At 37.4% G+C, this 26,654-nt stretch overlaps 1 protein-coding gene across 7 annotated transcripts in view; it reads left to right on the plus strand.

Annotated features, from left to right (window-relative positions):
- Nucleotides 1–26,654, plus strand: part of LOC135225183 (plasminogen receptor (KT)-like) — a 121,086-nt gene that overhangs the window by 42,898 nt on the left and 51,534 nt on the right. Inside the window, exon 6 of one of the 7 annotated variants that reach the window (XM_064264465.1) lies at nucleotides 19,695–19,718. The exons of 5 other annotated variants lie outside the window; for them this stretch is intronic. In XM_064264465.1, the coding sequence (XP_064120535.1) occupies nucleotides 19,695–19,703 (9 nt within the window). In that variant the 3' untranslated portion in view covers nucleotides 19,704–19,718. Of the gene's footprint in view, nucleotides 1–111; nucleotides 10,519–19,694; nucleotides 19,719–26,654 lie in introns of those variants that run through there. One more of the 7 variants, XM_064264463.1, reaches the window with a different exon arrangement.

Consider the following 26,654-nt stretch of genomic DNA (forward strand, 5'->3'; position numbering starts at 1 on the left):
TTATCATAAAAACAGCATTAGGCCTTTGCTCTTCATTTAATTCCTAATGTTTATTTAGTATGTCACAGATATTTAGCTTTGATTAATAGGTGTATTATGGCTTCTATTCAGACAACAGCACGGGACAACTGGAAACACCATTAGATATATAAATTTGGTCTCTTCGTGGCTGGTAGTGCACCCTCACAATTTGGTCTCATCCTGGCTGGTAGTGCACCCTCACACAAAGTAAGATAAGGAGTGTGGTTATTATGTGTGAACATACAAGCTTTACATACTAGATGTAAATATTCCCAGGGTAAAATCTTTATATTCCACTTGGTTTGCCAGCATTGCCTGTTGATTCCACCTCTCTGCCAACTTCAGCTCACTGGGTATTAAATCTATGCATCATACTCATTGAAAATATGTCAATAGTTGTTAATAAGAACTTTAAAGTCTTCAGGATCTGTGAAATTGGTAATTCATTTTCTGTTTCATTCAAATGACATTGTGGTGTATTGAGTATGGTATATGTCTCTCAAGGAAGGGAATTCACATTTCTCTCTGCTATTGGTAACTTTTTATTTAGTGCAGAATCAATCTTGGAATCAACACAGGTAAAATAGGGGTTTGTATGTATGATTATCATATACGTACCCGAGGTCGTTAGGATGAATTATCAGATACTTGAGGCTGTTAGGAGCAATTATTTTCATCAAAGTATGTGACACTAGAAAGTTCTAAATTGTTGGAAATGTTTTCCATGTCAATATTTCATTAACATTAAACTTTGAATAGATTTCTTAAAGATTACTTAAAGATTCTTAAAGATTATTTTGAATATTCATTTTCCTGTATGTAGCTGCATATTTAGGACATATGTACTGTATTATTTTGAATATTCATTTTCCTGTATGTAGCTGCATATTTAGGACATATGTACTGTATGTTCCAGGCAGTCATAAATTCCAGATTTGTTTTTAGTATCTTCTTTGAGCATTTTTCTGGATAAAAATAAGATAGTTTACGGCATCATAAAGTGAAATTGAGACTTTTGTAGTATACAGTTAAACCCCACCTATCGCGGTTCCGGACTCATGGACTTGCCTATTCACAGATTTTTCTGTTGAATGTATATACTACCTATTATTCACCGAAAATTCATCTATTTACAGTATTTTTCATAGCTAAATATTCATTAATTACTGTATCAGGTACTATAAGCATTTTTAAAGGTATTTTTTGTTGATTGAACTATCAGAATAGGCAGTTATAAGCATTTTTAGAGGGGTTTTAAGTATTTGCAGGGTTTAGCTATTTGTGGGGGTTGTGGTTTGCATCCCCCGCAAATACTGAGGGTCGACTGTATGGTATTCAAGGAAATTGCAGAAAACTGATTTTACATTTTGTAGGTTCAGGTTGTCATTTTCTGAGAGCCACAGCGGAAGTCATGGGTTTGTGCATCGTACAGAAATGTGTAAATTTGAAACAAATTTCATGTTTTGTAGGGGCAAGCCATTACTTTCCAATACCTCTTTGGTAAGTCCTGATCCATACTTTGTATTGAATGCATAGTGTTTCATTAATTAAATCAGTATAAATACATACTGTTTCACAGACAAGACACGCTGACTGCAAATTCAAATGATATGTATTGTGCTGTGTTAGTTGTTGATTAGTTAATATTAGAAGACATTAAGAACTAAATGTCAGTAAATTACAAATGATTAATTTTTTACCAAATGCGCTAGTAGTACTCAGTATTGCTGTAACTTTTCTTTAAATTTTATGTCAAAAACTGAAATCATTTTTAAAATAGGAACATCTCTGGGTTTATTGTAGTTTCTTTAGTAAATTAGGAGACATAAAAACGATAATTTTTTACCGTTATGGTAGTTTCTGTCTTCCATGTAAAGTACCAAAAGTCAGTCTGTCACATAATTTTATATATTTTCCTTTTTTTAATATGTATAAACATTTTATAGATCTGTAAGGTGTACAAGAGAAGTGTTTCATGCATGCCTAAGATACTTAAGAGGAACATACCAATCTTTCAATTACTATTGGTTATCCCCTGGTTGTTTTAATGGTTTGCACCACCATTGACAAGGAAAATATTTTGTGAAATGGAAACTATGCTGCTGAGTTTAGTTTACACATCTTTTCATTGCCATGAATTGTCTTTAATGTAGTCGTAATGTGTTGCTGGTCATTTAAAATATAATGAAAGCAAAATTTTTACAAGAATTTAGAAGGTAGAGCTTGGAAAGGCAAATTTTCCTATATGGTGACTGTGATAGGTGTTTTGTAGCAAGGTAATAAAATAACATGATGAAAATAAGCTAAGTTCGTCCACTAGAATAATAATTACTAGTAGTATTCTATAAGGTAAAGTGTTAGCATATCAGAGATTCCCTGGGTGAAGATTGAAAATAAGCTGCATTGATTGTGTAGTGGTTTTATTCAAGATAGGTAATTCTGCGTAAAACTGTCAGATTTTTAACATGTCAAAGAGTTCTTGCATATTGTATGGGGATGAAGAATACAGAGGTTATTAGAAGGATGTGATATGAATGCATTCACCATTCAAAATCCACACTTCTCTTGCCTCTTCATGCTATTTGTAAAGTCACTCGAACAGAGTGCTGTTTTACAGTTATGTCTCTTTCAATTTTTCATGTAATACTTTGTGATGTTTCTGTGTTCCTCCACAATGTATACAAAATTTAGGGTATCCCTGTGAATTAGAGGTGCCATTGGGTCAGTCCCTGTAACTCATCAATCATTAGTTTTTGTTAGTGTCGTTGCTGTGCAGACATCTTGCCAGAGCAATTATCTAAATTGCAGTTGATTGATCTTCCTTTGACTCCATCTGTTCTTGCTGGACTTGCTTCCCTGACCATCAGTCTTGGTAAGTCATTGACAGAGACTCCTTGAAGCCCATTGTTCTACTTAAAGAGGGGGAAGGAATTCCTGAATTTCTAACTTGTTCTCTTGGTTCCAGTTCTGCAGACTGGCTGAGTCAAAGAGCTAATGATGATGAAGCCTTTCATAATATTTTGGAAAGTCTTATACAGTATGGACACATTTTTGTTCTGAAGTTTGCATGTTGCTGGTAAAGACATGAATAGTACATGATGCCGAGTAGTATATGAATTTTTCTTTCTGATGACTAATGGAAATACAATATTTTAAACAGTCATTGTTCATGGTTATTTAATAGTTAAGATTTCTTAGAGGGCATTACCATCTTCCTTTATTCACTGGTTTAGATGAAATTTAGCAGAAGGGCTATTTATTCCAAAATATTTTTGACTTGGACCAATTTTTCAAGGTGATGGGGCCAGAATTTTATTTTCCAGTACGTACAGTATTTTGTTTTTTCGCTGATTTTGAAGAAAATAAATACAGTAGTACAGGTAGTCCCAGGTTATTGGCAATCTGCTTTTATGGGGCTTGTCTAGTGAAAATTGGCCATTCTTCACCATCAATATGTGGTGATAATCAGGTATTGGTGTATATGCATACCTAAGACAGGGGCTTGTCTTCAGTTATGGGCACCAGTAAGTGCTGAAAAGTGCTGGTTGTCAGCAATTTTCACTTATTGTTACTCCATTAGAAAACCAGGGACTGCCTTTACATATATTCGTACCTTAAAGTTGAAGGATATTTGCTACTGTATGTCTTAAAATATTCTATCATCTATTTTTCAAGGGCACTAGTTAATTTGAAGGCCAACATTTAATTTTTCTCTGATTACCTTGTTTTGGATTATTTTTTACAAGCACATTTTTCACCTTAAACTGTTTTTTATGGTTACAGCCAATGTAATTTTTTAAATGTGTAGTTTTTCACAAAGAGATCCTGCTTTTTCTCCTTCATAATTCTTCAGAACTACAAACTTTTCCAATTATACCCACTATTGTGGATTTTTCATGAAGTCATTGTATTATGCGTTTATAGGAAATAGTAAAGGTTTTAAACAGATGAACAACTTTGTCTTCTGTGCTGGTATGAAAAAAAACTATGCGGGTGTTTTGAAAGTCTGGACAGCCTAACCTGTTGCCTTGTAACCCCTGGGTTAAAGGCTGAAAATCCCATCCTCTGGCCTTTTTAACCTTGATCTTTTTTCAGGTCACAGGTCAATTTAAAAGCCCAGATTTTAGCATTCTTTCTGGATCTAAGATAGTGTGATAGTTAAGACATCTTGGTCTTCAGAATCTTTGTCAGGACATGTGACAATCAAGTTTTGATGGTGGAATGACAGCTTTTGTTTGAGCCTGAAGGTGAAATAGCAGTTTATGAAGGTTTGGGTATTGGAACCCTCTAAAATTTTGTAAATGAATTAAGCTCAGAAGTGAAACGGCAGCTTTTGTCCAGATCTGAAGTGGAAATGACACCTTTAGGGGGTTAGGTATTGAAATCTATCAAAATGTATTAAGATGATGCTATTGTTTCTTAACATTTGAAATCCATCTTTGCTTGTGAGGATCCTCCAATGGTAGAGTATTAACCAAATGCAGTACTGTATAGTGGTGAGACTTTGGCTTCCACTCTTTTAGACATACCTCACCCTCACTGTAAGCACAAATTGATGGTATCCACCCCATTGTTTTCATCTGTGGATTTGCAATGGTTTCACTTTTAAAAGCAGCAGCAGATAAAGTTTACATAAAGAATTGGTTTGTGTAGTTGTGAAACACTAAAATTGTTTGAAAAGAATCTACATATATATTGTATAGTTTAGCCAGTACCTGATTAATACAAGGGTGTTCTTATTTTGAAAGTAGAGAATGAATATTGAATGATATTAGATTTTTGGTTGCATACATTTTTTGAAGAGAAAGGTTTAAAACATTTCTTGTATATATTTTGTTGTGTATCCTGTTTTTACAACACTTATGCTCATGTTATTCAAGCAACAGTGGAGGAAACTGGCTCAATGATTTTATACAGGTCCTAAATGATTTGAATCTTGACTTGTTAGAAAAGTATGTGCCTAAACCACAAATTACATAGCATTGCATTGCAGTATACAACAAGAACTGTATGTTACATCTTAGATTTTGGAGATTTCAAAGTCAGACATTTGGCCCAGGAAAAGTTCCAGGTAACTTTCAACATCTGACATTGAACTACATTGCAGAAGTTTCTTTGAAGATGCCCAAAGATAGAACATACTATTACATAAGATGATTATTGTCCAAGTAAGGAAAACAATTAAAGATCAAGCTTTTTCAATGTAAAGGTCCTGTCTAATCACTTGCTTTGTTACACCAGGCGAGAATTTCCCTTTGTTCCTTAGTTCTGTGTTTGTCTTTCAGGGAATTCATATCATGCATTTCCTATGTCCTGTAGAGAGTAGGAACCTCATTAGGTTTGTGTAGCTACCTCTGAAATATGGAGCAGAGTATTTTGCATCAGTTTTGTATTTTAGGAGAAATAGCAAGTGAAGTGTTATTAGGGAAGTGCTCTATGAATTGATTATCTGTAATGTTTTTGAGTCACCAAGTGATGGATATTGCACTAATGAATAAAGTGTGGTGTATTTACCTAAAACTTTTGAACTGTTGGAAGGAAATTTTTCCTCTTATAAAGTATAGATTCCAAGATTGACCTTTGAACTATGAAGGAATTAAAGGAACACAGGTTAGATAGTAATAGGAAGGAATGAAAGGAACACAGGTTGAATAGTAATAGGGGGACAGAAAGTAGAAAGTAAACATTGCATTGTAGTTATATTTAGATAAGTCTTGACGAATTTAAGTTTTTGTAAATTAAATTCAATTATTTTCTTGGTTATCAATCATTTCACTGCACTGGAATTGACAAATGCTTTCATAGTTTTACCACCATTTCTGATATATTGTTAAGTGATGAAATGACATATTAACTTCAAGAGAAACTATAAAGATGATATTGTGTTATTATGCCGAGGAATTTTAAGTCAGTGTTCAAGAACCTAAAAAGTCGGTGTAATCTAGCTGTCTTTATTACAATTTATATAATCTTGTTGTACAAGTAAACTGTGTTTTGAAATGAGTACCTACCACATTTTTCATTAACATACTTTGAGCAAGTTTGATGTTTAGCATGTGAATGTTGAAAGATATATGGTTTTTATGAAATAGTTAACATTCGCCTTTTTGACAGGCAGTGGTCTTATTGTTTTCTCACACCGCAAACAAACAGTAACTTAAATACAGTAAGGTTCTTGAAGAAAAGTCTGATGTCATATAAAGCCATTACTACTTTTGTTTGGAACATTTCCTGTCTAACCTTGTTTTAAGTTATTGAAACAAATACTAATAAGAATATAATGAAGTTTCCACTGAAGTTTAAGTATACTAGATAGGGTTGGCCATTAAAGTTTCTTATGTTGAATTGCTCTGTTGCAAGTGTGATTATCATTGATGTATCTTCTAGCATGAAGTCTATAATCTCCAGGATGGTTTTTCTCAAGTATTCACATGTCCGTGCTTTTGATTCAGGGTGGCAGGGGTATCAACAAGTTACAATACAATTCCTGTATTAGTATGTAGGTAATATTTCTCCAGCAGTTGATTTAGCTAGATTTGGCAGCTCTTTTGAAGTCACCTACAAGAAAGACTCCTAGTAACATTTTCCATCATAAAGGGGGTTTGCACTTTATGTGGATCCTTACAAAATTTGCAGAAATTCTTTTCCCTAAATGTAGGCTGTCCTACCTAATCTTTCCTGTAGCTGCCTCAGGCTGTTAAGACAGCTGGTGATATAACACAGTGAGGAAGATAAAAAAAATCTGCTATCCGCTGAATAGAGGTTTTGAGTTGAGAGAAACCCCGTCGATGACACCAATCACAGTAGACTGCCCATTTCCCCTAGTAAATTGCTGAGGAGGATTTTCTGAGGTAACTGGACATATGCCCCGCTGCCTCCTGAGAAAATCCCCTTGCTTGGAGGAGATACTTGATAGTCTCCATCCGTGAAGAGACAGGAATGCTACTGACTGGTGAAATCTTCGACATGAGATTGGCAAAGATTCTTGTCGCCACGGAGGAATCTCTCTTGGCACCTCTGCCAGAAGAGACAGAAGGTCTGGGAACCACTCTGCCTGAGGCCACAGAGGAGCCACCAAGGTCATCCTAAGATTTCGAGAACTCATTACCCTGTTCAGAACTTGATGGATTAGGCAAAACGGAGGGAAGGTGTAACCCTCGAGATTGTCCCAAGGGTGTTGGAAGGCGTCCTCTGTTAGAGCAAGAGGATCCGGGACCACCAAACATTAAACCTCCAATTTTCCATTGAATTGAGTTGTGAAGAGGTCTAGCATAGTTAGATTTTTATTTAGCTTCTGTGATGTAATACAGGACTATACAGTACATTTGATATAATTTATTGTCGGACTAATTTGTGCAAGATTCTTCATATATCATTTTATTTTATACATATGCACTTTTATAGATAAGATTTAATATAAATTTTTGCTTGTGATAGGTCCTAACCTATTTCCCATTTATGAGATAAATGAGTGTTTGAGTAATACTCATTCTTATTTGTAAAATATCCTTACGGGAAGTCTCATCATCCTAGTACTGTAAAAGTTGATTATCAACTTTTATGTTTAAAATAAGGAGATTTTTCTTGAAGGTAACCTTTCCTGTTATAGTTGCTGAAGTTGCTGCTTTGCATTAATTTTCATAAATTAAAAACGAGCACTTAAGATTAAAGATACAGATAGTATAACACCAAAGTTTCTTGTTTAATCGTCCTTTTGTCATCTTGAGAAGAAACATACCTGCAAACGACAGAGAAAAAGTTTAGATTTATGAGTTTATCTTTTCAATAGTTCTTGAGTACAGATTCAGATCTAAATACCGTAAATACATAACTAGGTACAGTATATACATCTCAGTGTTGTATCTAATGTTGTTGTTACTGTGGTTGTCTTTCAAGCAACAATACTCTTCTTACCTTGTATCGAGGAAATGATACTGATGTTGTTCAGTGCATGTTGTTTTGATGAATGAGCAATAGTCAATAGTCAGCTCTGTAGAGCAGACTCAGTTATACATTTTTAATGTCAAGATATGTGTACAGTATATTTTAAGGGGAACAGTGAGCATTTACCGTGAACAGGAAAGCTAATTTTTTTCTTTTTTTTTTCAATTTAACAACTTAGCTCAAATCTCATAGAATTTTTAATGCATTTTATAAGGCACATTTTGACTTATGGCAACTTTTATAGTGCAATAAATATTCAAGGATGTTACATGGCAATACTCTTTTACATACTGTATTTCTTTATACATATTTTTTTTGTAAAAGCTGCATGATAAAATGGGTATGTTGCCCAGTTATGAAGATATTATGACTCAAATGCTTAAGAAATACTGCACTTGCCATATGGGGCTGGCATTGTTTAGGAGTCAGCTTTAGGAGACACTAGAGGTCTTGCAAAATTGGAAATTAAACAACAGCACAAGACAGATTTAATGATGTATTATGTTGAATCTAGCATATGTGAAATTGCAGCAATAGGTAAGGACACTTACTTACATAAAAGACATTTGTTTTAGCCTTAGGAAAATAGCTGTGGACCTAATAGGATGTACACTTCATCGGTACGAAACAACTGTAGCAATAATATTATGAAAGTACATATTGTTATAGTATTTATTATGCAGATTCTGATATGTTAGCTAAAACTTCCACAGTTTGATGAAAATGTAATGTGTCTTTTGTTAGTGAAATCTGGGCTTTCAGCTTTTGGTTCTCAACGTATTTCTTAATACTAGGTCATTTTATTTGTGTTACTTTTGTTTAAATATGGTGGAAATTTCTGGTTTTATTACGCTAATATTTTGTAACTTTGTTACGTACAACTTTTTAGTCGTGGTCTTTTACTGAAATACTAATGCTAGAATTAAGTTAAATTATCATTAGCTTTTTATGTGACAATCTTTCAACATTTTTTGGAACTGTTAGTTTCTGATTCCACTTTCATAAGTTTACTGTCATTTTTTAACCAACAACGTCACCTCATACGTTTTTCTCAGATATTTTTTTTAAGTTTAATGCCTCTTCAGAGCTCATTACATTGTCAGTAACGCCATTAACTCAAAACACTTTATTCCAATTTTAGATTTTAGGACTTGTTCAAAATTCAATGTGATGTTTTCATAGTCCCAAAATACAGTATGTAATATCAGAAAGCATATAGTTACCCTTACAAATTAGCTGTTGTCACAAAGACAAGATTTCATTTTATGTAATGTAGATACTACACAAGAAGCACAGCAAGTATTCTGGACATCTCAGAGTACTTTATCATGATTTTATCTGCAAGCATAATTTAAATATGGATAAGAATGATGCACATATTTTAACCAACAATAATTTTCTGGTTGCTTAATTTTTGGACATTAGACCGTTCGATAAAAAGAAATTTGCCATTGCAAGCGAAAAGCATAGCTAGCCACTCTAGACATTTTTACTCTCAAGATTTTGCTTGTGTCAGTTGTGCATTTTTAGAATAGATGGAACTAGTACATCCTAAAGAAAGAAATGTTATGATGTTAACATTGTTTTCATTGTCTTTAGTAAATGATGTTCTAACAAAAAATTACAGATTTATTGATTGACAATCTTCTGTATATTATTTGTACAACATTAAATTTTAAATATTTCAATTTTAAAAACCAGACTTGTCAGTGATCTGTGGCCACATTAATCCAACTAATAGAGATGTCACTTAGAGCTCCGTACTTTTACATATCAAAAGAACCTTGATTAATTTTGGTTTACCTAAACATTCATCAGCATTAGGACTGAAGTATTGGTGGAGGATTCCAGTTTGTTGACAGTAGTGAGTTAGGTAATGTTGTATGTAACCCTAACTGTAAATGGTTTTCGTTTAAGACAAAGAATTTTGAACTTTTCATACGTCAATTTTTAAAGTAAGTGCTTACAAATGAGTATGCATATAAACAGTGCTGTAGCAAATCAATTTAATTTTGGGGGCCTGACATTTCTGATAAGTAACAAAAGCCATTAAGTAACAAGGACCCTAAATTATAGCCTGCTCTTGAAAATTATCTAGATATCTTATATCTAACACCAATTCCGTATAGAGTATAGCTCCTAACCTAAACTAACTTGTAATTTAAACTTAACACTTAATTGAACACACACATACATATACAGTGGACCCCCTGTATTCGCGTTCTCAGGATTCGCGGACTCACACATTTGCGGATTTCTCTCAGGAATGTTTCCCCGCATTATTCATGGAAAATTCGCACACTCAATATCCACAAATTCCTGGTTTTTTTGCTCAATTTCATCATAAAATGCACTTTCTGTGATAAAACTATTAAAAAACCAAGTATAAACATTTTTAGTGGGTTTTTCTTGAGTTTTAACTAACAAAATAGGCTGTTTTTAGCGTTTTTATAGGGGTTCCAAACATTCGCGGGTTCTAACTATTCACGGGGGGGTCTGGTACGCATCCCCCGCGAATACGGGGGAACCACTGTAGTATAGTATACACATACATACACATACATATATCAATATAGAATTATGCATATATAAATATAGCTACGGAGTATATAGAGAGATATATTATGAGAATAGTATATATAGATCTTTATTATATATAGATTTATATATATATTTCTTTGTTATATATATATAATATGATATATATATATATATACGTAATATATATATATATTATGATAATATATCTATAATATATATATATATATATATATATATATACATATATCTAGATATATATCTCAATATAGATATATATATATATATATATATACTATATATCTATATATATATATATCTAGATATATCATATATATATACACCATATACACATACACACACACCACACATATATAATATATATCTATATAATATATATATATAATATATAAGAGTATTATATAATATATATATATTATATATATATATCATATATACACCATATAGACAAAAACATATATTAGACATATATATACACACATATATATATATGTATATATATACATCAGAACCAAATGGCAGCATAGGGAAAAATAAGTACTATAATATGGTACATGGTAAGGACAGAAGTCTGCCGAGTCGAGGTCTGTCAATTTGATATGTATCTGTGCTGTACTTTTTAATGCATTGACACTGGCAAGTTTGTGTTTTGAGAATTTTTTTTTAAACCGATCTGTAATTGGACATCTGTGTGAAAACAGCCTTTATTACCTCTTCAAACTTAAAAGTGTAGTGAAATCTTTCAATTGAAATTCTGGCCTTAAATGTGACCTTCAAGCTACAAAACTATTCTAAGGAATTTGTAAAATTTACAATTGCCATTGATACAAAGTTGTTTATTTTCATTCATAGTGGAGGGTTTTGTTTTGTAGAAGGAATAGTTCCTAAATTGCATTCAGTTCCTGTTTATACTTGTGATTTGAAGAGTTGGTCCTATCACATGGTAGGAGGAGTTAGACAGTATAAAAGTTGATAGGTGTTATATTAAAGTTAAGCAGGTTGAATTATTTACCTATAATTTATCGTTTTAGTAATTCAAACCGGATGGTTTAGTTACTTTTGTTCGTTCAGGCCATTAGCATGTTTAGACTCCTGTAGTTGATAGGTTTTATGTGTTTTTTTATCTTTCCATGGTCTGGTTGGTAGTCTTAGAGCAGTTCATTAATTGGATATTGTATTCAAATGACTTTTGCTGAAATTTACTAAAACAGAGCAAGATTTTCCTATTTGGTGCCAGAGATGGATGCAGGTTTCCAGTATAAAGCCTCTATAGTTGAAGCTGCTTTGTAGAACTGTAAAGTTCAGTGCAATGAAATGTCATTGCAGATTACCAACATTGTTATGAGAAAGTATTAGCAATATTTTTTGTTTGTTTATTCTGGTGTATTGTAAACTTTCTTATCTGTATGGAGATATAGGACTTCAAATAATTTGATCATAATTGACAATGACTGTAGACTCCCTTTGCCATGTGATAGTATCATCAGTCAAATGTGAAATATGTCTTGGGTCTGTTGAGGATTATCCAAACATTTCTTAGTCCTTCAATGGTAGCATTTTCAAATTTTGAAAGCCTTTCTATAGAATTGTCTTCAAACTTTCCAAAAGATATGGATTAATTCTGTAGAGGATAAGAATACTTATTGTTTTTGTTATATGTATTTTGATGGTTGAAATTCCACATTTATATCAGTAGTAATAGTTACTGTTCTCATCCAATAAAATTTACTTGAATTAGTCCCTTTTCAGTCTTGTTACCTTTCTACACTAACAGTGATCTAAAGAAAAACATAAAACAATAACACAACTTTGGTGCACTCTTGAACATTAGCCAAAGGGCAGACCATTTTACTCTCATTTCTTGTACCAGTACTGTAACTAGTGGAGTGACTTATTATATAGCTTTTTACCAGCATAGTTTCCATTTGAACAATTCATGAGAAAAATGCCTTTTTTCCCACATGAACAATTCTCATGCATTTTATCTTGGTGGCATGAAATTGACTTCTCATTGTAGCCTTTATTTTGTTTTATTCCTTTTCAGTTATGGTAACGAATGCCAAGTAGAATAGAAAGCTTTGTTTTATTTAATTTTTGAATACTGTTAACTTGTGAAAGTTGTTTGAAAAAGTCTCTTATTTTTTTTTCTTGTTTTCCAAATGTAAGAAAAGACTTATGTACTACAGGAGTTTTTGTGTGGCTCCTGGTAGTTTAGGCTTTCACATAATTGAGGTAAGTTTGTTTATGCTTAATCATGCAATTTGCAATTTTCTTATTTTACATTTTTTCAAGTGTTTGTATTGCGAAAGGTCTAAAGGGGAAAAGTGTCAGTTTTGGATGAAACAGACTTTGCAAAGCTCTTCTCTTATGAATAGCCTCCAAAATATGGGGAGCCTTTTCCTCACTTTGTCATTAAAAATTAGTTTCTTGCCAGCTGAGCTAGTGAGTAGGTCTACTTGGTTAGCTATTGTGAGTGCTCTATGCATCCATTATTTAAACAAAATTACTACACCTTGCTTCTTTGTTCCTTTTGATAGTGTCCAAGTAGATGAGCATTGTTGTACGTAATGTGTGAGATTGTTTTGTTTGGTAGGAAAAGTTGGTTGTAAGGTTTTATAAACAACTGTAACACTGTCAAGTAATTATCTTACTTGATAAGGTATTAGTTGCACGCAGGTACCCCCTTCACACACACACACACACACACACACACACACACACACAGGCTCAGCAATTTGTTGTATGTATATGTACGTATAGTGATGAGCTTGTTTGGTAAGGGAAAAACTGTGATGACTGTGAGCAGTTTTTTTTTCTTTTTTACACGAGCAGGCTTTTTTGTACTGTCAAGGCCAGCTTAGGGTACCCCAACAAAGACCAGACCTCTTGTCTTATACATACGTATTCCATTTTCCCTCTTCCCCTTCTTTGTCTCCAACTGTTGTGCTGCTGATGGCTACTTGCAGGACAGCATTCAGATTTAGATCGCATACTGGTTGGAGTTGATGTCATGCCTCCCAACCCATAGAGCTGGAGTACTTGACGTGGTTGAGTAATGGTAAACTTTAAAACCAAACCTTTCCCTTAGTGCTGGGTCGAATTTTAGTGGACTGCAAACCTGTGGCAAAGGTTTGTATTCAAACAGAAGTCCTGAGACAGCCAGTAATAGGAAGGAATCCATTCTGTTTGAATTGCTTACTTTCCGGTTATAAGTAAAATTTTATATAACAGTGACGATGTACTATTGCAAGGAATTTGGCTATGGATAACCTGATGGTTCACATAGTTTCCTTTTTTCCTTCTTATGGACAGAGTTAGCAGATATGGTTTGCATATCTTTCTTTTTTCTCTTATGGACAGAGTCAACAGATATGGTTCACATATCCTTCTTTTTTATTATTTATGGATAGTAACATACTTGTATAAACCCAAGAGGGTTCCAAAAGGAAGAATTCGACCTGCAGAGAGATACAAGTTTTAGGAAAAGTTGATAAGTTGGGGAATAGAAAATAAAACCAATACACCTGATATTTAGCAGACATCAGTAGAGAGCAGGAATGGACTTGCTCCTCACCTAAATATTTGGAGATCACTATTTTTGAGTTTTGCAATGAGAAAAGAAAATTCAGTTAGAGAAGGCAAAGGCAGGATTTTGAGCCAAGTCCTGCACTCACTCAGTTTGAAAGCTCATTTGCTCTTGACATTTGATCAAGTTTCCTTGAACTGAAATCTTTTAAAAGATAACTTTGGTTGGATAAGAAAATAATTTGTCACTGAAAGGCCTTACAAAAGAAAGGACCTTAACTAATAAGAACAACTAAGTGGTTGATTAAAAACAAAAAACAAAAAATTAACCTGAAATTTTCTTAACACTAAAGAAATTTGTGGTGTAAATGTAGTAAATGTGCATGAACTTGATTTAGTGAGAAATTTACAAAGCACTGCTATTCATACAGGAAGAGAAAGAAAATTTAAGAATTTAAGATGGTACTTTACTTCTAGAATCAACACACCAAAGGTAGAGCAGTACTATTTGTGATCTTGAGCTTTATGGAATTAAAAATAAAGCATAAATGACTGCTTGTTGAAGGTTTCCAAGATAAAATTCATCAAACAAAAAGTTCCTTTGAAAGTAAAAAAAAAACCCACAATGCAACTGATGCTCTAGATCTATGCACATTGACAAAAGGTGTCACAGTAAAGAAAAATATGGTGTCTGTGGATCAGCAGATCATTAAACTGACTGAAGTCGCAGCCACCCAACATGTTATAATTATGGTCTTGAACGCCAAGCCAAATCTAAGGAGTTTGTTATATATACAGTACATTCATGCAATACTACAGAACAGAAACTGTTAATAAGTAGAACTTTAATTGAAAGTCAATTAGTGTCATGTCAGCTTCTGTGCTAAGTATCGGTTGTTTTAGGAAGACAAGACATGAATGAAAGATGTGGCTGAAAGTAAGTGGTTTCACTGACCCGTATGAGAAACCAATGCCTGGAATTCTCTTTCAACAACAAGACCTGAAATTGAGTGATTAGAAAAAAAATAAAAGGTGATAATGCAGATATCATAGAAGGAATCTTAATTCAAGGGAAGAAATCCTAATTCAAGATAGATATTACATATATAATCAGTTTCTTCAAGTTTTTCAAATATAACTAGCCACTCAGTACTCTTGCACCACCATAATAAATCTATGGAAGTCCTGACAAGCCTAATCCATTTTTGGGAGAAAGGGTATAGACAAACTATGAGAACAGGCAAGTGGACAGTGTCCTCCACCATTACTAGACAAGGGGAGAGCAGACCTAAACATGAGATCAAACTCTGAACACTCAAGACCAAAATCTTAGTCCCAGGGATTTTTTACCTCCTTTGTATACCAGTCTCTGAAGAAATTTTTTGCTGATCTCAAATAATCACTGTACAAGTATATCCAACTTTATTGAATAGTGTTGAAAGAATGATTCCATGGTGGTCTAAGGAATTATTTGTATTCAACAACAACTTATACTGTGATCAGTTTTGATTGAATTGTTAAAAAAAAATGTAATTTCTCAAAGCCTTAAAATTTCAGTGTTTATACAGTGACAAAAGCAATAGATTTCATATTTGTAAGCAAAAAATTAAACTGTAATTTACAATAAATAACTAAAAATTATAAATTTTCTAAGACAATTTGTATTTCATAGCTGCAAACCTGAGGTCTCAACAATAGGATCATTTCTAGCAACTAAAGACTGACGCGGTGGCGTAGATGTGTGGTCCTTGACCACTCTGCCCCGATATACGCACGCATTGCCAGACCTTGCAAGATTCCTTGCTTTCATCTGCGATTTAACCGGATCCAGCTGGGTTCTAGAAATTATCCTATTGTTAAGACCGAAGGTTTGTTCACGCATGAACAAAAAGGAAGCAGTACAGTAATAATCTTAGTACGTACTCACTTCTGTTTTGATTGCTACTTTGTAGGGAAATTAATGCATCACAGATAAGATCTCCAGGACAAGCATGAATTAAGGCAGTCCCCTCGTCATGGCAGTTCCGACTTACAGCATTCCGAACATTCGGTGCTTTTTATATTCATAAAAAATCAGTTCCAGGTTACAGCTGATGTTCCAAAGTTACATAAGCACTGTAACTAGGATTCTGAGCAGCGTAGCTGTAAGCACTATAACAAGGTGTGAAAAATGGTTTAGGGAGCTGTAACCACCCGGAGGGTTGACTATAAGGTGGTGAGAAAAGGGGTTTATTACCAGGGCAAAGTTTAAAAACCTGTTTCTTTCTCCAGGTTTACATAAAATTTTTATAAATTTTTATTACGATGTTCCAGGTTATGGCATTTTCTGACTTATGGCACGCCACTGGAATGGAACCCCGCCGTAACTTGGGGACTGCCTGTATATTGTACAATGAGTTCATAATCAATATTGAAAATCCTTAGGAAAAATTATTTTCTCAGTAAATAAATGTTTTTCAGCAAACTCATTAATCATATAAAGCCTTGCTCCATGCAAACAATTTTAAAGATTTGGTAACTATATCCAGTATGCATGAAGTTGGTTAGGGTTTCAAGCATGCAAGACCTCACTGTGCATGCTTATGTACCAGCACACCAAAAGTCATTCCACAGCAGTCCCTAGTGCCAGCCTTAGTTTTATTGTAAAAAATAATGTTATGATGTCATTAATCATAAATAGCCTGAATTGCTATTTAGGAGGAAGATAAAGCCAGAAGTATTTGAAAAGTGAGACCATAATGCAAGAAGTCTGGATGTTGAGTAACTATTGTAAAATAGGTATCTCCTTAAAGCAGTGAATTTGAAATAGAAGTTAGCATTACCAAAGAATGGCAGTCAACACAAATTTAAGGTGTGACTCTAAGTGTCCATGTGTCCCAGATACATGAGATATGAAGATGATCAGTCTGTATCCCTACCAATCTGTAGAATGTGGCCCACCACAATTATCTTTCCAGTAATTAGACATGGGTAATATATCATATATAAAATCTTGCCAAAGGTGTTATGACAGTGCCAGGTGCCTTCCTTAAGTAATGTTCACATAATCATGTGAAAGGCAGAAAATTCTAGATTTTTAAAGTATACTGTAATTGTATGATAACATAAAACCCCTTGGTATGTCAGATTGTGATTCCCACTGTTTCTGTGGGATAGGGTAAAACCTGACATGTACAATGAACAAGAAAGTGTAAGTAGTGTAAAGCCAAACAACTCTCAAGAGGACAGAATGCACAAAATACTAAACTTTAGAACAAGACAAAGAGAATAACCATAAAGCAGAGGTCTAAATTCAAGTAACAAATAAAAACTCTGTCAATATTCAATGTAAAGCCCTTGATATGTGTGTCAAGACAAGTGGTATGCTGACCACCACCCTGGTATCCCTATGAAGCTTGGTAAATACCTTTTGAATCCAGAGGAGCTACAGATGAAAACTAGTATATTCAAGTAGTATTTCACCCTGTGAGCACTCCCACCAGGAATTCCTAATAGCATGTGGAGCCAGTCCCACAATGTTGGTTTTCCAGGAAATGCTGCTGTTTACTTCTAAACTCAAAGCGTGATAAACTGCAGTTCAGCTTCTAAATCAAATAGTACACTATTGTTAAGCAGCAGAAATGAGATAAATAAGTAGGAAGGGAGTTCGTTTAGAAATCTTCAACAATAACCATACTCTATCTTACTGCCAGAGGTACTGTTAGGCATCAGTGGCTTCAAACAAGGGAGACTGATGATTACTCTGATGATAAGTGGTAGGTAAAAGATAATGCTTTATGAAGAGTAGAATTATTTACACATGATTGGAAAGGACAAGAGGAAATGTGAAGGATATCATTGGTACAAAGAAGAAAATAGGTGATCTACACAGGAGTGTATGAAACTATTGATGAAGAGTTTGTAGATGGTGGCCTATACTGAGATACTATACTATGTTTGATGGATAGTAGGTGGATGAGCCATCATACACAGATATTATTAGCTCAAACTAGTACTACTCAGTTTCACTTGGGCTTCATCTTCAGAGTTCCCACTTTCCTAAAGTGTTTTAGTACTGCAGTACTTGAGCCCTTTTGTTTCCATTTTAAAGGAAAGTCTTGACACTTAACCTTCACTCTATTCATGTCATGTCTTTTCCATGAGCTCTTTTTATGGTGATTAGCTGCATCTGTAGAATTGCATACTTCAGTATTTTTTAAACAAACCTTTTATAGAAGTGGGAGAACTGCTAGCGCTTCTTTGGAACATTCTCCCTGATGATGTTGTACAATTAGAACCTCAAAAAATTTAAGCAAAGGTGCATTGCATTACTGTTGACTCCTGCTTATTTGCAGTTCAGCATTCGCGGCTTCAGTTATTCGCAGATTTTTCTATGGGACTTCTCTCCAAATATATCGTAGTAAATTCACTAATTCGCAGATTTTTCATAGAGCAGTATTCACTAATTACTGTATTTTCTTCTTGTATTTTTGTGATAAAAAAATTGTACTAATTTTCAAGTATGTAGCACTAATATTGATGTAAACACAGCAAAATATCGATAAAATATTTTTTAATGCATATTTTTTAGACATTTCTTAAATGAGAGAGAGAGAGAGAGAGAGAGAGAGAGAGAGAGAGAGAGAGAGAGAGAGAGAGAGAGAGAGATAGAGAGAGAGACGAGAGAGAAGAGAGACGAGAGAGAGAGAGAGAGAGAGAGAGAGAGAGAGAGATATAAACTTTTTTTCTCCCCTCCGGATAGGAGGGCCCTCCTAACAGTGAACCCTAAACTGGTTTTATGACCTCGTTATAGCTACACCACTCAGAAATCATGCATATTGAAATATTAAAATATTAAAGTGACATTCAAAAGATATTAAAATATTAAAGTGATTTTGGAATTATGTTAAAATGATATTCAAGTGTTATTTAAGTGTCATTAAAATTATATTAAAGTGTTTTAGGATGATAGTTTAAGGTTTATTTGGTGAACTATTAAAATAGGCAGTTGTAGTTATAAGCCTTTTTAGAGGGGTCTGGTGTTTGAACTATGCACAGTGGTCCCCCGATTTTGCGGGGGATGTGTACCAGACCCCCCGTGAATAGTTAGAACCCGCGAAAAGTTGGAACCCCTTTTATAAAATTGCTTAAAACCTCCTATTTTGTTAGTTAAAACTCAAGAAAAACCCACTAAAAATTTTTATACCTGTTTTTTTTTTTTAAGTTTTATCACAAAAAGTGCACTTTATGATGAAATTGATAAACAAAACAGAAATGTGTGAATATTTCTATTAGAAAAATACCGCGAATAGGTGAATTTTCCGTGAATGTGGGGAAATGTTCCCGAGAGAAATCTGCAAATGTGTGAGTCCACGAATAAGGGGGGTCCACTGTTATTAGCCTTTTTAGAGGGTTCCAATGAGGCAGTCCCCGGGTTATGACGGGTTCAGCTTATGACGTTCTGAGGTTAAGGCGCTTTTCAATTATATTCATCAGAAATTATTTCCAGGGTTACGACACCTACAAAGCTAATCTGGCAGAAGAAATATGACACCAAATATGCAAAATAATCAATATTTGAAGGATTTTTTGATGCAAAATGCAATAAGAATGCAGTTTACATAGTTTTGAATGCACCCAAAGCATTAAAAGTAAGGTTTTCTTAGGATGTTTGATGATGTTCTGGCTTACGACGATTTTCGGGTTACAACGCGTCTCAAGAATGGAACCCCCGTCGTAACCCGGGGACTGCCTGTATATCATGGATTTTTGGTATTGACGGGTTTGTGGTACCTAACCCCAGCAAATATTGGGGTTGACTGTACAGTACTACCCTAATACAATTTTCCTTGTATTGAAATAATTTACATTTTATTATTTTGTTAAATTTATTTTTTTCTTTTAATAAATCATCTCTTCTTTCTGTAAATTTCCAATTACCTTCTGTTACTTCTTGGAAGTGAACACTATATTCTTTGGAAGCTTGAATTTCATGTCAGTGGCCCCTGTGGGCTTTTTCTATATGAATAGGGTTCATCTTCTGAACAATAAAGGGATTTTGACAAAGGAAAAATCTATTTCTGGGGGAAGACCTGTGTCGCCCGGTGAAATGTCCCTGTAGCACACATTTCTAGGTATAAATAGATGCTAAATATACCAGAGAAAAAGCTAAATGGAATGCTGAAGTTACTACCTTCAGCTCGCTCACCCATAGGGTGTCGGTATAAACACAAGGGCGAGTGGAAGCCACTACCACAGGTTTTCTGCCAATTAGAAGACTCCTCTCAAAACCCCTCTCTAGGTAGGTGCCGTTACAACGACTACTATACGTCTACCTTCCGCTCACTACTACTACAACTCCCGCCTGAAGGCTTCATTCCTGAATTACGCACCCAAGCTTGGGCCGGCTAAAGGGTGGGGATCAGGAAAAAAGAGGGATGGGTTCACCGGGCGACACAGGTCTTCCCCCAGAAATAGATTTTTCCTTTGTCAAAATCCCTTTTCTGGGTTCAACCTGTGTCGGCCGGTGAAATAGTATCAGAGAATTGGCCATACAAGCTTGGTAAAACACAAAATTTAATAGATATATAAGGAAAAATAAAAATACAATTTTCTCTTAAAATTAAGTTTTAATAACCAATGTAAGAGTAACAAGTTACAATGGTAAAAAAGTGGGAACAAATATGACCAAATCCATACTATCCTGGGAAAAACAACAGGTAAGGAATACAAAATTAACAAATATAAACTATGTACATGTCCGGAAGTGGGTTGATAAGCAAACCAGCCCGGAACCTAAGGGAGACAGTTAGGGATTACGAGCGAGGCAGGTAGGAAAGAGTGAGTATCAAGGGAAAAATTAATAGCAGAATAAAGGAATAGGAAATGTAGTTATAAGACTAGGCCGTATCAGGGGAGACAATGCTCCCTGCAGCCACTGCCAAAAATTTAAGGGCTTCTAAATTCTTTAGATAGTGGTGTTTAAACATTGTCGGGGATTTCCAACCCGTATATTTTTTAAGTCCTCGAAGTTCATATTGTGAAAATAGTTAATTGAGGTAGACACTGCCCGGATATAATGGACGTGAGGGACTGAATCTGGATTGGCTTGTTTAATAAAATAAAGAATTTGTTGTCTGATTCCTTTTAAGGAAATGGTTCCGCCTTTTTTGCTAATAAAAAGAGGACCTGAAGACTTGTCAGAAGTTCTGCGCAGATAAGATTTTAATGTGACAATAGGACACAATGATGAGTCCTGTGTGAGAGGTATAATCTTCCATGGAGCCCACCTGTTTTGTTGGTCTTCATTCTTTGCTAAGAATTTCTGAACTGGGGAGAGTAGAACTTCACCCAACGGGGGGAAATCAATGTGATTTGGGTCTCTAGAAAGAGCCGACAGTTCAGATATTCTGGCGCCTGAAGCCAGACTCATTAAGAATAATGTTTTCCTGAGAAGGGTTATATATGAGCATGATTCATTATCAGTGTCTGAAGCCAACTTGAGTACATTGTTTAAAAACATGCTTAAGGGATAGATGAGAAGTACGAATCTGTCAAATCAATATTAAAGCCAAGCTGAAAAATCTTCCTTAAGGCAGATTTAGTCGTAGTAATGGTACTAGCAGCTAGGCCTTTTTCAAACAGGGTTCTAAAAAACAAAATTGCCAGATTTGTAGTCATTTTTTGGGCATCTGATTCTTTTAGAAAGATGGCCAATTTCTTTACTGCAGAATCATACTGTCTGAGTGTTGATTCTCTTTTATCTGATTCTACGAACAGGATGTTTAGTGGATCAACACTAGCATCCTTCTGTGCCGCAAACTTCATGAAGTCCATAAAGTTAGGGCATTCAGAATTCTTGAGGAAGCTGACATAGTCCGAGTTTGTACTATTTGAGTCAGTTCTGGATTGGGAATCCGTCTGGGACGGAGATTCAACTAGTAGAAGAGGAAACCATTTGCTCTTCGGCCAGTTGGGTGCTACCAATGCTACCTGTTCTGTGAAAGTTCTGAGTTTGTGCAGGACTTTCATCAGGAGGTTTAGTGGCGGAAATAGGTAAATCTTTTGCCAATTGTTCCAGTCTATGGACATCGCATCTGTGGCGTGAGCTAGAGGGTCCAGATTGGGAGCCACATAACACAGAAGTTTGTGATTGGACTCCGTGGCGAACAGGTCTACCTGAAGGCCCGGGATTTGATTGCAAATCCAACGGAATGATTTTGTGTCCAAGGACCACTCCAACTCCAGTGGAGTTGTTCTGGATAGTGAGTCTGCAATGACATTACGTAATCCTGCCAGAGAGGCGTCCGTGTGGACTATCAGAGACGGCGGGGGAAATTGCAGTGGCACTGATTTGGAGAGACTCCGGACTTCCGGAGTCTTTTCTTTAATATCGGCGGAATCAGAGAGATCTTGTCTCTGAATTTGTTGTTGGCTCTTTTCCGCCAGACTCGATTGATATCCTTCAGCCTGGCTTTCAATAGAACGTCTGTTATTGAGGCAAACTGAAGAGAACCAAGAATTCTCTCTTGGGTACGACGAGAAGCCCTTTTGTTCTTGAGGAACTGTCTCGTAGCCTTCGCTATCTCTCTGCACTTCTTTGATGGGAGAGATAGTTTGTGTGAGGTTAGGTCCCATTGGATTCCCAACCATTGAAAGCGGGACGCCAGAATAAGACGGGACTTTTCCTTGTTAATCTGGAAACCCAGATATTCTAGGAATTCTATTACCTTAGCTGTTGCTTTGCGACACTCCTCGTCGTTGGTTGCCCAAATGAGCCAGTCGTCTAGGTAAGCTACTAACATTACCCCCTGAGCTCTTAGTTCTTGGACTATGGTCTCTCCTAATTTGGTGAATACTCTGGGCGCTATGTTGAGCCCGAATGGCATAACTCTGAATGAGTAAGCTTGTTTTCCTAGTTTGAAGCCTAGGTATGGAGAGAAGTTTCTCGCTATCGGTACATGATAGTAAACGTCTGTAAGATCGATAGAGGTGGTGACGAACCCCACGGGGAAGTAAGGTCCGCAACTGCGAGACGGTCAGCATGCGGAACTTGTCGCATTGAATGTATGAGTTGAGACGGGACAGGTCCAGAATCACTCTTCGTTTGTTCGAGTCCTTCTTTGGTACACTGAACAGACATCCTTGAAATTTCAGGCGACTGACTTTCTTTGTTGCCTACTTTTGAAGATCTTTGGCATAGTCTAGTAGGTCTGTCGTTGGAGTCTGGTGAAAACTGTCTGGTGGAGGAGGCCCTTTCTCCCATTTCCACCCCAGACCTTTCGATACAATGCTGTGGGCCCATGAACAGAAGGTCCAATGGTCCCGAAAGAGATACAGTCTCCCACCCACCTGCAGAGCCTCACTGATTGGTTGAGGTCTTACTTCCTCTGCCTCCTCTGAAGCCTCTGCCTCTAGGGCCAGCCCTCTATCGGAAGGCACCTCTGGCTCTGCTACTCCTTGCGTGTTTATTGTAGCCACGAAATGCTCCTTGTGACTCAAAGGAGGCGTTGAAGGCTGGGTAGGTTACTAGGGCTGTTGAAGTCGAAGGGTGTTGAGTCGGTTGACTCTGCAGCAGGACAAACTGTTGTTGTGGCTGTGCCTTGGATGTCGAAGGCTTGCCGATCTGGGAGACAGGAACCGCTTGAACCAATGTCTGAGGTTGAGAGGACTGGAAAGGCTGGTATTTCCTCGGCCTCTTCCTACCTTTGGATTGTGGTCTGGGGGCCTCAAACTTCCTTTTAAAGGGAAGTCCCCAACGGACACGAAGGTTCTGGTTAGCTCTAGCTGCCTCACTGAGGATATTGTTAACCACGTCCTCAGGGAAGAGGTTGGCACCCCAGATCGACGCCTTTATGAGCCTGTTCGGTTCGTGTCTTATGGAAGCATTCGCAAAAACATGCTTCCTGCAGGCTCGCCTAGCCACTATAAAGTCATACAGGTCTGATTGGAGGGCCTGTAATAGTGACTTTGTGTGGATTCAAAATAGAGGCTCATCTGCAAAGGTCGTAGCAGTCAACTCCGCAGTGGTGACTGAGTTAATCGACCTACTCAGCCAGCACCTTGCTTCGAATTCCGCTTTGACCATGGGGTCCGGAATTCTAGGCAAACGTTCACTGAATTGTGTGGAGGCACACTCCGGATCGAGTCTGCCCACCGTGAACGTTGCCGGAGCGTCAGTCCAAAATTCCATATTGCCGGGGAAGAGCAAGGAGGTAGCCTTCATCTCTTTTAGCTGAGGCATAGGTTTGTCCTTCACCGTAGCTTGCAGAGTCAATTCTGCAACCTTCGACGTACAAGGAGTCGGAACTCCTTGTAGGGCCACAAGCATTGTATAGCATCCGTGAGGGTGCGGACCCATGCAGACTGGGCCTGGTCCCTAGGATAGATAACTGTCTCCTTCGGGACTTTGTCTACCCTGACTAGCGCATCTTCGGCTAGTCTAGCGTAGCCTGGGAAGGGAAATTGAAGGCCCGCCGGGAAGAACCCAATGTCTTCTACCGGTCGGGTTCCGCAACCTTCAATGGTCAGCTTGCCCTCTGAGAACGGGGCGTGCAGAGCCAACCGCCACGGGTTGCTGTTTTCAAATGGCGGTAGCTTGGATGCGTTCGGTACCGTCACGGACTGCGGTGTGGTTCCGGACTGGAGGAATCCGGACACCAATTACTCCTGGGCCCATAACCTCTGGGTCAGAGACACGATAGACTGACCCGAAGTCTCTAGGCCTGAGGCGAGTCGAGTGGACATCGATTCAAGCTTCGAGTCCACTACCTCGCTCATCTTCGGCATAAGAAGATTTTCTAAAGCCTCCTGGTTGAAGCCAGACTCCGCTGGTCTGGCTTTGGAGGACTTGGCTCTCGACCCCTTGGGTGGGGACGAAGCTTTAGCAGAAGTCGACGGCTTGGGGAGCCGATGACATCTTGCAGAGCCTGCCAGAGAAGGCTTGGTTGGTTTAGTTACCTTTGGCAGGGATCTCGTCTTCCAGGCCTTGACCTTGGGGATTACTGAGGCCGATCTATCCCAAGTGGGGGCAGACTTCGTAGGGAAGCCCTGGAAGGAAGGGGGAGAAGAAGGAGTGGGAATAAAAGGGAGACTACCTGCCTCACTTACCTCCCTACCTACCTCCTGTTCCTCCGTGGCCATAGGTTCTCGGTGAAGACTGATGGCCGCGACTTCTTCAGTGACAATGTCACACAAGCCCTCTTGGTCCTCCGGTGGGGGGGGGGGGGGGGGGGGGGGTTCTTGACGGATGCCCTCAATAATGGGAGCCGCCATTGCCGCGGGTACAGCCGCCGAAACTGGAGCGTTTGGATACAGGAGAGAACACAGCTCCTCCGATAGCACGTAAGGTTGGCCGGATTTCGTGTTTCTCCCGAATCCTCCCACCCAGGCCTTAAGGGACCCCATCGATGAAGTCTTGAGCGCCAAACTAACCTGTAAAAATAACCAAATTAGGATCCCCCGTGTCGAGGAAATTTCCCAAAGCCAAAGTGTAGCAGAAATATCACAGAAACAATGAGGCAAGAATGTTACTTACCGACTTGTCTGTCACGATCCTCACTAGGTCATAACATACTGTACAGGCCTCCAGGTGCCAGACCATTTTTCCTTCCACCAGGATGGCGCAGTTGGCATGAGATCGGCAGACCTCATGCCCGTACGGCCTATACAGGACGGCTGGACAACCCGTCACCTGGCAACGGACCATCTGTAAATTGAAAAGTCAAATGTATCATCAAATAAAGCTGCCGGAGTTAATTCTGGCGGGATGAGTGCACTTCAACTAGATATTTAATCTGTTAAAGGCAATATCTGGTATAAATTTCAACTTACTGGTTATCAAAAAAGCTCTGGATGTCTTCGATTGCTCTGGAATCTGTCCTCGGGATTGGTAAAGCTATAACAAGCGGAGAGGGCCTGATACGAGCAGAACAGGGGAATAAGGTAAGACCTAAGCCTGAGTCTGATGGCATCGCAGCAGAGTAATGCAACGTAACCAAATGTAGGCGCATTATCTGAGCCACGTTCCGTCCCCACCAAAATGGGGAGCAGCGATAGCAAAGAAGACGGAAAACAGAGCGACGGAAACAACGGTACAATAAACTTCGGTAGTATATACTTTCTGGCGGGTGTGATGGTAGACCACACTACGTCGGAACCAATACGGATCCGGAGACATACCTACAGAGGCTAAATAAAAAATGTTCTAACATAATCTCTTAAAGGCTTCACCTACTCCGGAATCCATAATCCCGTTATCATAACAGTAAAGGCCGGCGGAGATGGGCTGATACGAACAGAACAGGGAAAATAGGTAAAACCTGGGCCTGAGTCTGGTCGCACTGGGGAAGAGAAGCAATTCTAAGGTAACTAGAAACGCAGCTCTAAGCCCAGTTCCACCCCCACACGAGTGGGGAGGCGGAGACAACAAGGGAGAATAGACAACTGAGCGGCGGAGCAGTGGTACGTACAATCCGGCATATAGCCTGCTGGCTGGTGTGATGGTAGACCCCACCTGGCCAGAGGACCTACAGGCCCGGAGACATACTAAAGAGACTACACAAAATACTAAGCAACCAATCTCCTCCGACTAATCCCCCTGGATAAGCTATATGCTCTAGCGGTCG

Source organism: Macrobrachium nipponense, chromosome 13 (genome assembly GCF_015104395.2).
Source record: "Macrobrachium nipponense isolate FS-2020 chromosome 13, ASM1510439v2, whole genome shotgun sequence".
NCBI classification, from domain to species: domain Eukaryota; kingdom Metazoa; phylum Arthropoda; class Malacostraca; order Decapoda; family Palaemonidae; genus Macrobrachium; species Macrobrachium nipponense.